At 36.3% G+C, this 16,847-nt stretch overlaps 1 protein-coding gene and 1 long non-coding RNA gene across 2 annotated transcripts; one reads left to right on the top strand and one right to left on the bottom strand.

Moving 5' to 3' along the window:
* Window positions 1-412: 412 nt before the first annotated feature.
* Window positions 413-2,779, top strand: LOC129263374 (uncharacterized). The gene is made up of 3 exons (XR_010293838.1): window positions 413-470; window positions 1,281-1,429; window positions 2,541-2,779. It is a non-coding gene; the product is annotated as an uncharacterized LOC129263374 (long non-coding RNA).
* A 9,786-nt stretch (window positions 2,780-12,565) lies between these two features.
* LOC129263378 (cholecystokinin receptor-like) lies at window positions 12,566-12,985 on the bottom strand. The gene has a single exon (XM_054901290.2). The coding sequence runs from the start codon at window positions 12,983-12,985 to the stop codon at window positions 12,566-12,568; it is 420 nt and encodes a 139-aa protein (XP_054757265.2).
* Window positions 12,986-16,847: the final 3,862 nt, after the last annotated feature.

Genomic DNA, 16,847 nt, shown 5'->3' with positions numbered 1-16,847 from the left:
TTACAACCCGTTTGAAGCCTTTTGGGGGGGGGGTGTTATCAACATTCAACATTCTGTCTGAACGAAATTTTCTTTCGTGATTTAGCCGATTAGGGCACTCCGTTAAAATAGTAACGATAAATTCATCATACACAAATGATAAGATTTACTATGGATTGGTACACGGTAAGATTTACTCCTTGAATGCTCAGCTACAGCCGGGGTAATAAGATGATACAAATTATCATGATTATCAAGCGCAGTAGAGTAACGCAATTATACATAGTAGCTGCGCTATACAAATGGAACACATAATTATTTCATGAATTACTATTACTATTATTATTATCATTATTATTATTATCATTATTATTAGTTTCATAACTACCAAATTAATCCTGCAGATTGTCTCAGTAGTCCTTGTCCAAATGGTGCGACCTGTGTGGAAACCATGATCGGTTATCAATGCAACTCTCCAGTGGACTCCTCTGGTGAATACATCTATTTCTAATTTCATGCAGTCAGGTTACTTAACCGTGTTCACACAGTTACTCGGCTTGGGGGTTCGACACGCAGGCCGTGCTCAACACAGCCATTTTTTTGCTGTGTAAACGCGATCAGTGGGATCTGCGACCGGTGTCGAACGCGGCATTTTTGATCCGCCAAAGCCGTAGGTTTCAACCCACGAGCCATGTCAAACTCGCCTTCTTTGTTAGAGTATTTATAAACGTGATCACATTGCTGTGTTGAGCACGGCTCGCGTTTCGAACCCCCTAGCCGAGTGACTGTGTAAACACGGCATTCTTAATCCTACATTTTAGTTTTTATAAAATAATTGTTTAAAGCAGAATCAAACCAACAGACTTGATAGCACCTCCTCTAATTCCAAACTACTCAAACCGGACCCGGTTTATTACCCATATTATAGAGTGTAGGCCAGTATACTGCCCAACTTTGGCAAAAGGAAGCAAGTGACACCTCAGTCAAATTTGAGTTGTTGTACCCTATGTATGTTGCACGTTCATGCAAAATTTGGGGAAGATATTATCGTTCTATAGAAGGATGGCAGTATAGGCTTACTTGAATGACAACTCGCTAAGTAACAAAACAAGTACTTTCTTCTACGGCTTCAATTTTTTCTACACAAATACAAATACAGGCTAATCTATTCTCTTATTTAATAATGATCTCAAAAGTCTTTTTTTTTTCAAGACCAGCTATTTATAAGATATCACAATTTTTTTGATAAAAACTTGTATTATATAACATCATAATAATTACCATCTTCGTTTCGTTCCTAGCATGCTATTCTGATTGCCAATCTGCGTATGATGCAGGCCACCGTGAGAATGGTATCTATCAGATCTGCTTTATAACATCCAACGGTGTTTATAAAGGACCATACAGTGTATACTGCACCAATGGTCACTATTTTCCATTTGGATGGCTGGTATAGTATTGTATTTATTTTCTTCGAAAAGGAAGCTCATCCTGACAAAAAGCTGGTTTTGATGAAAGCAGAAAAAGATAAATATTATTAAAGGTTTGATAAAAATCAATCAAAGAATAACATGGAGCTATGATTAAAAAAAAATCAACATTTTATGACGTCACAGATGAGCAGCTCCCTCTTAAGTTTCATGAAGCCATATACATATGCAACTCTAGTCCTAACCCGTTATATTAAACGAAATAAAGCCTGGAGCATTTGCCGCCGGAGAAAATTTTGTGTCATCCATCCATATATGCCGTGTCAGTGGTATACATTCAAAAATGTAGAATTTTCTTGAAATATTGAAATTGATTTCATTTGTGCAGGGGATATATCATCAGAAATATCATTTCATAACCCCCTCTGTTCCATTGAAAAATGGAATTGGTGGAGTGAAAATTACCTTCGGTGAATTTGTTACCGATACTTCAGCAATATTTTTTCCTTCTTTTTACTTTTATTTAAAAGTTATTAGGGAGAACTGCCAATTTGAAGGAAGAGTTCACAGTGACGCGAAGTTAGTTTTTATTAAATCATAAACACGTAACTAAAAAAAAATACCCTGAACTCATTCATTAAGAATTGATTTAAGTCGGCAAAAAATAAGTGGGTTATTCATTTTCTAAGCTTGGATTTTATGACAGCATGAGATGTGAATTATGTAAGTGCTATTTCCTAGCAAAAAAAAGAAGACAATATTTACCTGTGCATTTCACCATTCTTCGGAAACATGATTTCATAGCACTTCCATCGAATTCCGAGTTATCAAGAGTATATACCTTTTGTCTTTCAGATTGATTTACTTGTATTTTCTGCCAAACACCATGTTTAACACCCAATAATCAGACTAAATCGTGTAGCACGGTGTGGTGAAATAAAACTTTAAAAGAAACACTAAAGCATTTTAACTTTTAGATCAATTGAAGTCAGATTATTTTCATGTAAACCTGAAGATTTTGAGAACACATCAACATGATGTGTATTTGCTTTTATTTTACAGTTGATATCCATAATAGCAAAAGCATATTTAGTAACAATTGAAAATTAAATAATTATCTATTCTATCCAGGTGATACAAAGACGCTATGATGGGAGCGTAAACTTTGAAAGACCATGGAATGATTATAAGGACGGCTTCGGCAACTTTTCAACGGAGTTCTGGCTCGGCAACGAACTCATCCACGAACTTACGAGTCTGATAAACTATCGTCTTCGCATAGAGATGGTGCACGAGAACGGGACAACCTCGCACTCGAAGTATCAGAGGTTCCGAGTCGGAGACGAGGGTAGTGGCTACCGGCTCCATGTTTTGCGATATGATGGTGGTGATGCCGGCAAGTTTAGGTTTTTCTCATTATCAATGACAATTATTGTTGCAATAGCGCTTTACCAATTAAATGAATTACATCAACATATTTTTTCCAGTATTTATTTTCCCCTACGTATCATTATAATGGATTTTTCCTACAATGCCTTTTTTCTCTTTCTGTATAGTAATTAGTTCTTATTAACACAAGGTTTTTCAACGTCATACTATATCATTTTACACTGAGGAATAGCCTAATTAAGCCAGAAATCTTCAAATTACGAAGACAAATAAGGAAATGGGCCTGGCGGACCCCCCCCCCCCCCTTCTGTCAACTAATTGGATCGGGATTACCCTCGCCACTAACACATCTCTGTGATCAAGTGGCGAGCTAAGCTAGGGACCGGATTCGATTACCGGCGGATAATTTTTTCGGCCTCACCAAGTTTCGAAAGGGGGGGGGTAGCTCTGGGAAACATTGCTTTATTCTTAATTGCAAAAGTTGTCAGGTACCCGTGTACTTCGATTCTTTTTACAGTGAAACGCAAAGCTTTGGTTTCTAAAATGGTCCCATTTTAACATGTTTAAAGGATATTCATTGATCCTTCATGATTATCATGCAAAATTGGATACAGCCAAGTAATAAGCTCATTCCCATAACTGCATCATCACCTCTAATTTACAAATTTCTTGCCCTTCATCCTTCCGACGTATTCTGTCATGTTTGTCCCTGTCATTAACAGGTGGTGCCTTTGGGCTGCACGATGGGTATTCCTTCAGCACGATAGATAGAGATGATGACCAGTTACCGGGGAGTAATAGTTCCTGTGCCCGACTAAAAGGGGCCGGGTGGCACCATGGATTGTATCCAGATTGCGGCCATGTCAGCTTCAACATGAGACGGACGGAAAACGGAACTATCGGGGAATGGTGGACAAATGGAACGATGATACGGTTGAAAAGCTTTGAGCTGAAGATAAGACCAGTTGGACGAGATTGAGGAAGTCGAAAACGATCTTTGTATAAAGATAATAGTTTGTTCAGAATCAAAATTGGTATCATTGGAGCTTTCATTTGAGCCCCATATTCGAATTGGTTAAAACATGATAATTTTGAATGGCAGCTTTCTTTCATTTTGAGGGCAAGTGGAGTCACTTCATCGGAGCCAAATGATCAAAAATTGTGTGATATAACAATTTCTTATACCTCGGTTACATTTGCCCAACGGCGGCCGTGCGTCGAGTCGAAAACAGCCGTTTTATTTTTGTAATAGCTACATATAATGTGGTTTGAATAAAAATGAATAAAACGGCTGTTTCCGACTCGCCGTACGGCCGCCGTAGAGCAAATGTGACCGAGGTATCGATAGATGACGAAGAAACTAGGGTTTGGTTCGTCAATAAAAACTAGCGTTTGGTTCGTCAATAAAAAAATTGTTGCACTGCTTTGCCTAGGAGTCAATATTTTTCATATTTTATAATTCGTAAGTACTTAAACTAAGTTTAGGGACTTGCCTGTTACACAAGCTCTGCTTTTCTTGACAAGTTCAGTTAATTGATCTTCAATATTTGTTATGAAATTTCATTGAACTGTATGTGCTATTTTAAACATGTACTTGAAATGCTACTTCGATTGTATTACTTTGTTGAATGGAAATAAATCTAAATATCAATAAGCGTAGCAACTATTATCACGGGATAGCAAAGGGATGGCAGTGTTACCATAATAGAAACTCACGTGTAACTTGGTCCAGGTCCTAGTCTAACAAAGAGTTGCAATGATCCGATCAATCGCAACTATGAACGGCCAGCAACATCATCATGTATTATGCATGTTTGTTCAAGATATTGTCCAGATATGATGTATATTCATGCTTTGTTTTAATAATAATTGGCAGTGTGCTTCTCTTAATTTGTTTATAAAGTACATTGTGCAAATTTCCTGTAGAAGAATATATGACACTGATGGATTTCCATAGAGTTACGATTGATTGGATCAATCGTAACTCTTTGTAAGTCGGGCCCCAGATATGAAACTTTCAGGTCTCGTGGGTTAGTTTGGACGTACGACACGTTCACCAAATTACGTTTTGGTACATTTTCTTCAAATCATTTTATACACTCATGCATGAGTAAGAAATATCATAGATATACCAGATGAATATGATATTACATGCTTAACAGTGATAAGTAGCTTGTCAGTTAGGCCTACATGTATATTCGTAATTAGGTTGTGAAATAATCATTTTTTTTCCTTTCAAGCTCTGTAGTCTGCAGATCCTTCTGTTTAATATGACGAATATCAAATAATAAAGTGAACAAACCAGTTGTTGTCTTCTTAAAACTAGTTTAGTAGAAACCGGTTAAAGGAGAATCCAACCCAAATAAAAACTTGTTTTTATAAGGAAAAGATAAATCAGACAAGTTGATAGGCGAAAGTTTGAACAATAATGGACAAACAACAAGAAAGTTATGAATTTTTAAAAGTTGTAAATATTGGTAATCACTATACCCACGGAGATTTCAAATTGGCCGCATATGGATGTCATAGTGATGTAAGGCAAGGACTACTCTTCCATGTACTCCAATACATATGGCTAAAATGTCATTTTTCCCAAAAGTTTTATTTCAAATTATATTTTTCTTTCATGAGGACATAAAACAATATACTACCTGGGTTATATTTAGATTACTGCCCCAGGGAATGGGTACTTCGGAGAAAACCACAAATCCCTGATAATAAAGTACATGGCCTATGGGAAAGTTGTCCTTGCCCCTTGTCATAATTTACTTACTCAGTTGCCAATTTGAAATATACATAGTATTAGTGATCTCAATTTTAAAGCAGCTATAACTTTCTTATTGCTTGTCCGATTTCTTTCAAACTTTCACCATTCTGTTTGATTTATTTTTCTTCTTCCCAACACAACATTTTATGGCCAAGGCTGGATTCCCCTTTAAGGAAACCAATATGGATGATCGCTTTGCTTGCGTTCCCATATGATCATCAAAAATTGGTTTTCAAAACCCACTTCAGGTGAAGCGTTCTTGATTTTAATACAGGAATGCTCTCAATGGGCTGACATGTTTCGCTCGAACACACAGTGTGTGTAGAAGCACACTCAAAATGTGCGAAGATCACGTCCCGAAGAACGGTTGTTTGTGTCCTCACTTCCGCTAAAACCAGTTTAGCGAGGCAAGACCATCTTAAAAACTACATCGCGAGGTGGTTATCCGAACCTGGTTTGGGAGATCGCTTCCAAGACCACTTCGACCGTTCTCATTACACGTTAAGCTATAGTTTCCTGTAAACTATTTTTAGGACGGTCATTAGAACGGGGTCTTCAAACCATGCTCCGTGACAACGGATGACACTATTTCTTTATAGTGATCATTATAACCATATGAAAAACATGGAAGAAATAAAAGGAAGTTAGAGGGGTAAAATAATAAAGAAGTACGTATATAGACTTCTCCGAGGAGAGTGTACAAGGTTATTTCCCTATTTGGTTTATTATCATTCTATTGCATTAATTCACTAAGTAGTGAGACTTTCGTATAATCTGCGAGAACAGCAATACAAAATCAATTTCAACCATAATGTTTTGACAATGAGGATAACACATCATATATTTTGTTTGTAAAGAAAAACTAAGCTATTTTAGAGTGGTAAGTGTGAATGGTCCGCTGCAATAGATTCAAATAAAGTGACTGTTAAGGTCCCTTCGCAGTATTGAAATTGCCTTTGACTAATTACATTACTGGACACCTTCTTCTGTCTAGAAATTAAGTAGAGTATATTGTTCTGACCGTGGTTGGTCGGTTGATAAATAAAGGTCTCAACTTTCTATTCTTATGGGGTTTTTTAGAGAGTCTGAGAGATGATTGTTTTTTTTTATTAATTTATATTTGGGTATATTAGCGCATGATACAGAGCATAAAGAGAGAGAGAGAGAGAGAGAGAGGAGGAAAGAACAAAAATGAAACCGAAATTATTGATGACTTATGTTAACTTAATCGCAAATGTGATTGACAGATCGTGTGTCATTTATAGAGAGAAAATAATAAATACGTTACTTAGAGGCCGTTCTCATTACGCTTTCTAAAACTAGTTTACTGAAAACCGATTCAGGAAACCACTTTGGAAGATCGCTTTGCTAGCGTTCTCACTTGATCACACGAAAGTGGTTTTCAAAATCACTTCACGTAAAGCGCTCTTGTTGCTATAGAAACGCTCTCAGTGGGGTGACACGTTTCGCGCGAAATTCGAAACCGCAGCATAGGCATTCTACACCTGTCGTGTGGAGTAGCGCGCTCAAAATGTGCGAAGATCGCTTCCCGAAGAACGGTTGTGTCCTCACTTACGCTAAAACCACTTTAACGAGGCAAAGCGATCTTGAAATCTACATCGCGAGGTGGTTTTCCAAACTGGTTTGGAAGATCGCTTCCAAGACCGCTTTGACCGTTCTCACTACGCGTTAAACTAGTTTCCACTAAACTATACACAACAAAAAAGTAAGTCCCCCCTAAATCAAATTGCTGTAACTTTTGAACGGAATTATTTTGAGATATGATATTTCGTAGGTGATTTTCTACACTCATTAAGCAACCTCTGGGGGAAAATGAGATTGATCAGTTGAGTCATGCATGAGTAATTAAAGATTGAATTAAAAATGACAATTTTTGAAAGTCACAAGAGTCGTTTTTGAGATTGTGCAAATACAAAGCTGGGCAAAAGTTGTTTTTAGGTGAAATTTATGGTGTTAATGCTGTTTTACTATCCACCATTTAGCCACTCCACACACAATTTTGATATCGTATGTTCATGGTTGAGTGAGCACAATAATGCAGGGGCCGCGGGGGCTCAGCCCCCCCACTTTTTTCCAAAAGCATGTACAAAAATGTAAAAATGACCATACGATTGTGATTTTTTGCATGGTCAGCCCCCCCCCCCCCCCCACTTTGAAAACCGTTCCGCTGCCCCTGTATAGTGACGTATCATCAAAGGGGTTTATGGTAGTATACTCTACAATTTGTTAGATCATGTTAAAATTTGAAAATGTTGGTGGCTCCCACGATTATAGGCCCCTCCCCCATTTTAAAATTCTGGATCCACCACTGATTTGTCCATAAATTAAACTGATCATGATAATTTGTAAGAAAAAATACATTTATGCAGTATAAAGAGTATTCATTCCTAGGTTTTCGAATGTGCTCGCTCAACCATGAAAATTTTAAAACTTCGGAAAGTGTGTGGTGATAAAAATGATGGATGATAAAAACAACAGCATTTAAAGTCACATTTGAAACCGAATTTGCCCCCAATATTCACTTTATTACCATTTAAAATGGGTCTGTGACATTGAAAATACCCAATTTCCCACTTTGATGAGTGCTCACTCATCCATAAATAAACAAATCAATTTTATTTTTGCACAGAATTCTGCCCATAGGTTGATAAACATAATTGCCAAATGACATTGCTAAAGACAGCCTTGAAAAAAAGTTCCACCACATTGAATAGGGGGTTACTTATTCTTAAACATATGCACCCATAATGAACACAAGTCTATGAGAGAGGAAGTCAACATTTTAACAAATATGAAATGAGGGTTTGTTTCATGGACGGTTTTTGTTACTTCTGCCAACAGTTATTTCATGAAACTTCGCACATGGCTTCAGTGTAACACTATCCAAAATGTGCGCACACCAAAATAACCATTTGATACGGCACAGAGTGGGGCCAGGGCCTTGAACTTTCTTCTCATTTGCATAATTTTCGAATATTGTGTGCTCACTGATGCATTAAACATCGGGATTTTCATAAAAATCAAATCAAATGAACCATGCAAGGAGGTTTGTGATAGATATCCATAGTTACAAATTGCATTTTTTCCAATAACGTAAAAAAGAGCTTATCACATTCCACATGTTCATTCAAGCGTGAATGTTTAATTAAACGCCTTTGAATCATTGAAGCATGTTAATTGGTCATGAACATAACGAAAAAATTGAGAAAAGATCATCTTCAGTTACCAAAATGAAACAATACTTGCCTATGATATTTGAAAATCGTATCTTTTGTTTTCAATAAATGTTCATTGAACCGTGAAACAATGAATATTGTTGAAGATACTCTTCCCAAAAATAACTGTCATCATATTCTATCATTTTATTGATAGAAATGTGTAAAAAATCCAATTATAGCAAATTTGGACTTGTGTTCATTCAACCGTGGAATTTAGCCAGAAAAGTTGTATCGTCTTTTAGAAAGTACCTTTTACAAGCCTGACTATTTTTCATGATGAAAATGTGGAATTATTTCCAATAAAAATGGAATCAAAGTCATGATATTTGGCTTGTGACTTTTGAAAAGTTACATTTTTGCCTTCTGACGGTGCTCACTGAAGCATGACGTAAAATACGTCCATAACATTTACTCAGAGGGTAGCCTATAAAATTACCTACACGCTCATGTAAAAATATTATAAAAACTCGCATTGGTTCGGAAATTATTGATGTTTGTTTAAGGGGGGACTTACTTTTTTTGTTGTGTATAGTTTCCAGTAAACTAGTTTTAGGAACGTAGTGAGAACAGCCTCTTATTAGTGATCAAGGGCGTAGGCTGGTTTAAGCATGGGGAGGAGGAACTAAAGTGGTATGGAGGGGGGGCACATCTTGGGGAGGTGGGACTAGAGTTTGGAAAATCTGCTGCTGAAAGCAGAAGTGTTACAAATTTCGTTTTGCTTGCCAGTGTCGGAGCTACTCTGCCTCAGCGGGAGGGTGCACGTGCACTCCCCAGTCTACGCCCTTGGAAATCATGTAATGATGCTAGTGAATAACATTTTCAGGTTTTCCTCTTGGAAACTTCCGATGTTTACGTTACAGTGTAAAGCAATACATTATATGAAATAATGAAAGAAGATAAAAACATTTTTATGATATTCACGCACATATACATTTAATCATCCATTACATCAAATAGTGGATTTCTGCATTATTTCTTTTCACATAATTACTATAACACTGGTATATACAAATCAAATGTACGGGAAATATTAATAGCTGTACAAAGAGGTCCTCGAACCAGCAGATGTATAAAAAAGGATCAGCGGGAGTAATTCCTTTCTTTATTCTCACAACGGCACTGCTGAGGAGCGTTGTGGCCCAGTGGAGTAGTCTCTGGACTTTTTATCAGAGGGGCGTGGGTTCGAATCCAAACCATGGCGTAATTTCCTTCAGCCTGAAATTTATGCACGATATGCTGTTCTCAACCCAGGTAAGGTGAATGGCAGGAAATAATTCCTGAAAAAGCTGCAAGCACCACAATCGGTGTATTTCATATTTATTATTTTGTATCTATTATTTACTTTCTTCATCATTTTTTATTGACAATACATTTCATTTATTTGATTATTTTGTATTTGGGTGGGACATTATTTGTTCTACTTGCTATAAAGCTCCTTATGAAGCCTAGATAATAACACACATTTTTTAAAGCTTACGATTAGAGTTCATCTATATTGTATGAATCATTCACTGGCTCGAAATGAATTGAATAAAAAAAACAATCATAAGCTTACATACAATTATCACAATAATCAAACAGGGTGTGTGTGTTTGGACAGGACATAGATAATGGGGAAAACGCATTTTCATTTTTATATCTTTCACAAGGCAACCGTTTTAAGACACGCATATTCATATAATCTAGAAATTAACATGGTTGGTGGCATTCACTTGTGAGGAATACACCCAAACTAGAGGTAGGTTTAATATAGGCTTTGATATATAACTATATGGTGTGTATCGTCACATTTCTTTCCACTGGAATAGTATTTTTGTATAGGGAAAATAATGGGCGCAAGCGAAACATAATTCAATTGAACGAGTCGTAGAATTTAATATTACACAACCAAGCAGTCAATATATTGTGCTATAGATACCTTCGCATTTACAATAATTTCGACTCTAATTAGTTATATCGGTATTAGAGACATGTGCATCGCAGTGATACGGTTCGCCTTTATACTCCCAGGCACTGTTGGCGCCAAACAAACAAATAAATAAATAATAATGATAACAAATATACAAAAGAAATGTATACTTTCGAGTCATCTAATCTGCACTTTATTTTCTAAGAATCTAATATTAGTGAACATTGAATTGATTTATAAAAGCCTTCGTTGATTGTAATTATAAATCCCGTGTAATTATAAATCCCCTTAAAATACATCATAACAAAAGGCTCACTTGAAACTTTACTTTAAATTTGATTCAATTAAATTTAAAGTAAAGGTCATGATATCTAATTTGTAAATGTATTCTTTAACCTTGCATTCTATTCACTGAAATGGCGTCCTACAACATAAATTTGAATGCAAACTATTTACAATATTGATATAGATTTTGAAATATTTTTTATTCAATTTATAAATCCGAATTTTGACATTCAGCTTTATAGAGAGAGCGTTATTGATTATAATTTAAATTATTTTGGAGCCTGATTTTTTTATATTGACTATAGAAAGCGCTTTATAATAAGACTAGATATATTTAAAGATTGCTACGTCGACCTTACTATAATCTTTAAAATTTCATCATTTTACTCGCACACACTGATTAATTTTAATTCACATAAAATGTATTTTGATCGAATTCGCACTGGTTTAATATCACATTTGTTACTGAAAAAAGTGGAATGACTGGTTTCACCTTTGTAGGTTATTGTAAACATAAGAGTATCATTTATTTTTAAAAATAAAATCTCAAATAAAATATTCTGAAAATGATACATGGACGTGTTAGGTGTACTTTTGTCACTGAACCACTAATCTACGATACTTTAAAGGGCACAGCTATCCGAATTCAGGTTAATTCCAACTGGTGCAGAGTGCTGATAAATCACATGTTGCGATGAACATATCCAAGTTTGTTTTGTAGATATTAAAATCTGTAATTCCCGAATTTTCCTGACTGCTGTTGTTGCTTCCAGAATTTTCTTTCTTATAATAGCTTGCCCCTGTATTTTAGGTAAATTGCCAATTCGTCTACTGCCAACTCGTCCACTCACGACATGGTCTACGTTTATTTAGTCTAATGCCATTCTGTCCATCAACATTTCGTCTAACAATCATTTGGTCCATTAACCATTTGGTACAGTCATCACTTCGTCTAATCGCCATTTCGTCTATGACCATTTCGTCTCATAACCGGTTGGTCCAATATCCACTTCATTTTCATTCACTTTTAACACTTAGTCCAATTGGACAAAATGGTATATGGACCAAATAGGTATCGGACCAACTGGTTATTAGACGGAATGGCATTAGACTAAATGGAAGTAGACAATGTGGTGAGTAGACGAACTGATGGTAGACCAAATGATAGTTGATGAGTCGGCAATCGGACGACTTGGCATTAGACGAATTGGAAATAAACCATATTTTACTCAACGTACTACATGTATATAATTATAACACACGCTTTGTGTATAATGTAATTATCTTTGTCTGTATTATTTATCTCTATGATTGTCACGTTTTAAATGTATTCATTTATATCTTGGTTATCATGTGAACATTTTCATTGATTTCAGAATAAAATTGCAAAAACTCCTACTAAAAAATTTAACATTTCACAGAATACTTTATTTCTTGAAGATGTTTACATTCTACACTATGTCTAGAACAGAACCTTTTACATGTTTTATGAAGATACTTTTATTTTGATTGCTCTACGTGTATGTTGTAAATATGGTCGCGACGCCCTTTTGTTCTGTCATAAATCTCAAGCGACCTTTTGTCCTGTCGACGGAACCTTTCGCTCAGTTTTGTACTCAAATAACGCCCCTCCTTGAACTTTTGAGCCCGAAAACAAACCACGGATAGCTTGTCGGAACTCTGGATGCCGAACCGTATACACGATTGGATTCAGACAAGAGTTGTAGAAGGCAAGCAATGTAAGAATGCGATTTATGCTGCCGAAGGCAAAGCTCCTGCTGATAAACCCAAAGTTGAAGAGAAAGTAAGCAACATTGATTGGACCCCAGCATACGATGAAAATCAGGACGACCACGAATAGCATCTGGACGACCCGTTTTCTAGCAGTCAAGAGGCTCTTAGACCTGTTCTGAAGGGCTTTGCCTTCGTTGAACTGTTTCGATTTTCGGTGAAGAATGACCGCAGTCACCGCCTGGGCTAGAAGCATTACCATAGCAGGGATTAAAAAATACGCAAGGAACGTTTTAACGCCTAAGAACTTACCAAGTGACGGTGGAAAGGATAACACACAGGTATGACTGACGCCCTCTACGCTGCAAGTCAAAATTAGGTTAAGAGTCACAACCATCAACTCCAGCCATACAACTGCAGCAGCAACAGATGCCTTCTCTCTGCTGGAGTAACGGTTGAAAAGAATGGGATACATGACGGCTATTAAACGCTCTACTGATATCAAAGCAAGGGTATGGATGGAGGCTCCGACTGCCAACCACATGAAAAAACCATTGAATATAAATCTGCAATAAATTTCTCCAAGGAGTGTGGATGGCACACTAACTGCCACCGGCAATGGCAAAATCAGAATAGAGGTCAAGAAGTCCGCAACCGCTAGAGCTCCGATTAGGGTATCAGCAGAACGGTTCATGGCCCGGCGTTGCCAAATAACCAGCATGACAAGCATTTGGCCGACAACACCAAGTACGGAAGACGTTAGTTGGACCAACTGCCACCATGACCAGGTTGGGTAGTGCCATCTCCATGGGACTGAATCAGATGATTCATCATAAGCGGATACGATACTCTCCAACGTGACAGTCTGAACCTTATCGCCCCGAGTGAAAAATCCAGCATCTAAGTTTTCATCAGAGACAATAGTGACATTCACCATCTCTGTCAAGGTAGACGTTGTGGTCAGGTTTGGAACATCTTGCAAGAAACTCGTGGTCAGTTCAAAGTTCCACTCTTGCTCAGACGAATTCTGTGAGGACGTCCAAGCAGAAGTGTTTTCAGCCAATCCCGCATCTAGCCCAGCAACTAGCATCAGGAACAGGGCAGCTGCTCCAAGAGCCATGCACGCCATGTCTGCAAAAAAGGAGATTTTACATGGTACAAAGATGGTTGACTAATAACATCTCCAAACTGAATTCATTTGGTGAAAAAGAGCGTTCACATTTTACGTAGATGTTTTGAGAATTTACTATTAGCATCTTCAAAATGATTTCACTGGGTGAAATATGAGCTCGCCAAGAATTATTAGGTGAAAACCTTAATCTAATGACCTTGGACGAAATCCGAGGTGGGACAGGGGACGCCCCCCCCCCCCACACATACACACACACTTTTGGGGACATTTGATATAGTGTCCCCCACACTCTCTGGGACATTTGATATTGTGCCCCCCCCCCCACACACACACACACACATACACACACACGTTTTTGTGGAAGGAGCATAAAAAAATAAGGGGGAAGAAAGAAAAGAGAAGGAAAAAGAGAGGAGGGGGAAAAGGATTAATAAGAGGAGGAAGACGAGTGAATAAAACAAGGTGAGGGTCAGAAAAGAAGATTTGCATGCTTCGTGCTCGCATTGCTGTGAGAGACATATCTTGCTCAGTGGGCTGATATGGAGCTTAAAATATAAAGTTTTGAAGTCATTACAAAAGAAATCGGACGTCGATCCGTCACTATTTTGTTTGATTTACAAATTGATTTTTTTTTGGTGTTCTGAATATCAACATTTTCAGCTTGCACTGTGCGCTAGCATTATTCAATTTGTCAAGTACCTATTTTCTTCGTGTATTCCGTATATCTCAGATCTCTCGAAATCGAAATCCCGATCAGTCCCACTAATATGGAACAAACTTCCCCTCGACATTAGGAATTTAACAAATTTACATAATTTCAAATTAGAATTAAAAACCGATCTATTCCAATAATATCTACAGCATCTGGGGAGCTCTTAATTGCAGCGCAATAGAATATATCGAAATAGTTTTAGCGCTATATAAATGCATATTGTTATTATTGTTATTATTATCATTATTATTACCATCATCATTATTATTATTGTTATTATTATTATCATTATTATTATCATTATTATTATTATTATTATTATTATGAAAGTTCTCAAAATATATCTTTTCAGGTCTGATTGTCAAAACGTATTAGCTCGCACTGCGCGTTCGCATTATTATTGGTGAGTTATGTATACCTATTTTAATTTTAACACACTACTTAAAATTCCCCTTTTAATGACAGTTTAACAAAAACTACGGCTTGCGATTAGCATTATTTTTGTTGAAAATATATTAATCCATGCATTCTATTCATAATTACAAAAGTGCTTAAAATATCTTCTTTTCTGGCCTTAATATCGACAAATTTTGCGCTCTCATTCGGGTTATTAGATAAATAAGATGGCAATACTTTCATGAATTCCTAATAATCAAATTGTCCCTTTTTCAGAATGGAATATCGACAATTTTCATCTCGCGCTTTAGAAGAGGAATAGGAAGATTTTGAATGATAAAATGTCATTAGAATGTTCAGGTCCTAGGTCAAATGCTATCAAAATATCAGCTAGCGCTTCGCGCTCACATCATTTAGTAAGTGCGATCCTTATCCACTTTAGAATTTTCCTACAAAGAAATAGTTGAAATAGTTCTTAAAATTCACCCTTTTTCAGATCGGAATATAAAATACTTTCAGCGCGTTATTCGCGCTCGTATTATTGATTTTCATAATAAAAAATGTATTTAGATTGCCCAGATTCTAGGACTAAATCTAAATACGCGCATGGATGTTTAATAAGATACTCAGCTTGTTTTTTTTTTAACGTGCTTAAATTATCCAGTTTCAGATCAAAATATCAAATGTTTTCTGCTCGTGCTTCACACTCACATTGTTGATATAGGAAGATTCCATAATACCCATCATTTTCTTGATTTACAAAACATGAACATCTCAATATTTACCGCTCGCGCTTCGTGCTCGCACCAATTGTAGAGTTAAATACCTATCCTGTTCATGGTTTTTCAGGTCGGAATGTCAAAAATTTTCAGCTCGCGCTTTGCGCTCGCATAATTTCATCGTTGAAATATGTATCGTCTCCTTGGCTAACTGCAAAGCCCTATCAAGGCAGAACGTACATTAAATATTTCTGCTCGCGCTAACAGTAATCATTTATCACATGCGCATCTTATTCAGGATCACAAACTTTGCTCAAAATGTTTAATTCCTTTTGAATTTCCAGTGATGAGACTGAAGTGAGACCATGAGATTACAACATGAAACACATCGTGACGGTTTCAGAGTAATATATATATGTATATTTATATACATATATATTTATAAAGAAAATGACAACAGAACGAGACACGGCTTAAAGGAAAGAGAGAAATAAAACGTAAATAAAAGAAGGTAACAAAAGTGATTTTAGAAGTTTAGAAAATAATTTCGACTCGGAGGATTTGAAAACAATATTTAGATTTTAAAAAGGAATTTTAGGAAGATATTTTTTCGGTAGCATAATGAGACAATTTTGAGGGGGCCGGACATCTTATACTGAACATAATTTCTATTAAGATGCGATTTTGTAATTATAATTGTTGTGTAATTAGCATATTTTCATCTATATATATAATTATTATACATTCGGCACTTCAAAAAATTAATTTCAAATTACAACCTCAATATTACACACACAAAATTATTTTAAATAAATAATAAATTTTAAATCAATTGAAATACAATAGAAAAGGTGATCAAAAAGTGAAAATGATTTTATATTCATGAAGTTGATTAGATTGATCATATTAACAAAGTTTCGTAGGGTAACAAAACATCGCCCTTTCTTTTAGGTACAGAACATTAAACCAACCAATATGATTATGCATTGCTGTCGAATCTTAATTCCCTGTATATTGTTATTAATATATATATATCTGTATACAGCGCCACCCCCCCAAAAAAAATGTAGTAGTATTCTCATATAAATGTTCATGAGTAGAAAGCTCATTTAATGATCTAACTACTATTAACATTTCATTGGTCGCGCTTCGGCGGTTT

Source organism: Lytechinus pictus, chromosome 6, assembly GCF_037042905.1.
Source record: "Lytechinus pictus isolate F3 Inbred chromosome 6, Lp3.0, whole genome shotgun sequence".
Lineage (NCBI taxonomy): Eukaryota > Metazoa > Echinodermata > Echinoidea > Temnopleuroida > Toxopneustidae > Lytechinus > Lytechinus pictus.
This window is presented reverse-complemented; position numbering and strand designations above follow the sequence as displayed.

Excerpts from the sequence above, each read along its gene's own strand:
- LOC129263378 (XM_054901290.2), bottom strand. The coding sequence starts at position 12,985 with ATGCTTCTAGCCCAGGCGGTGACTGCGGTCATTCTTCACCGAAAATCG.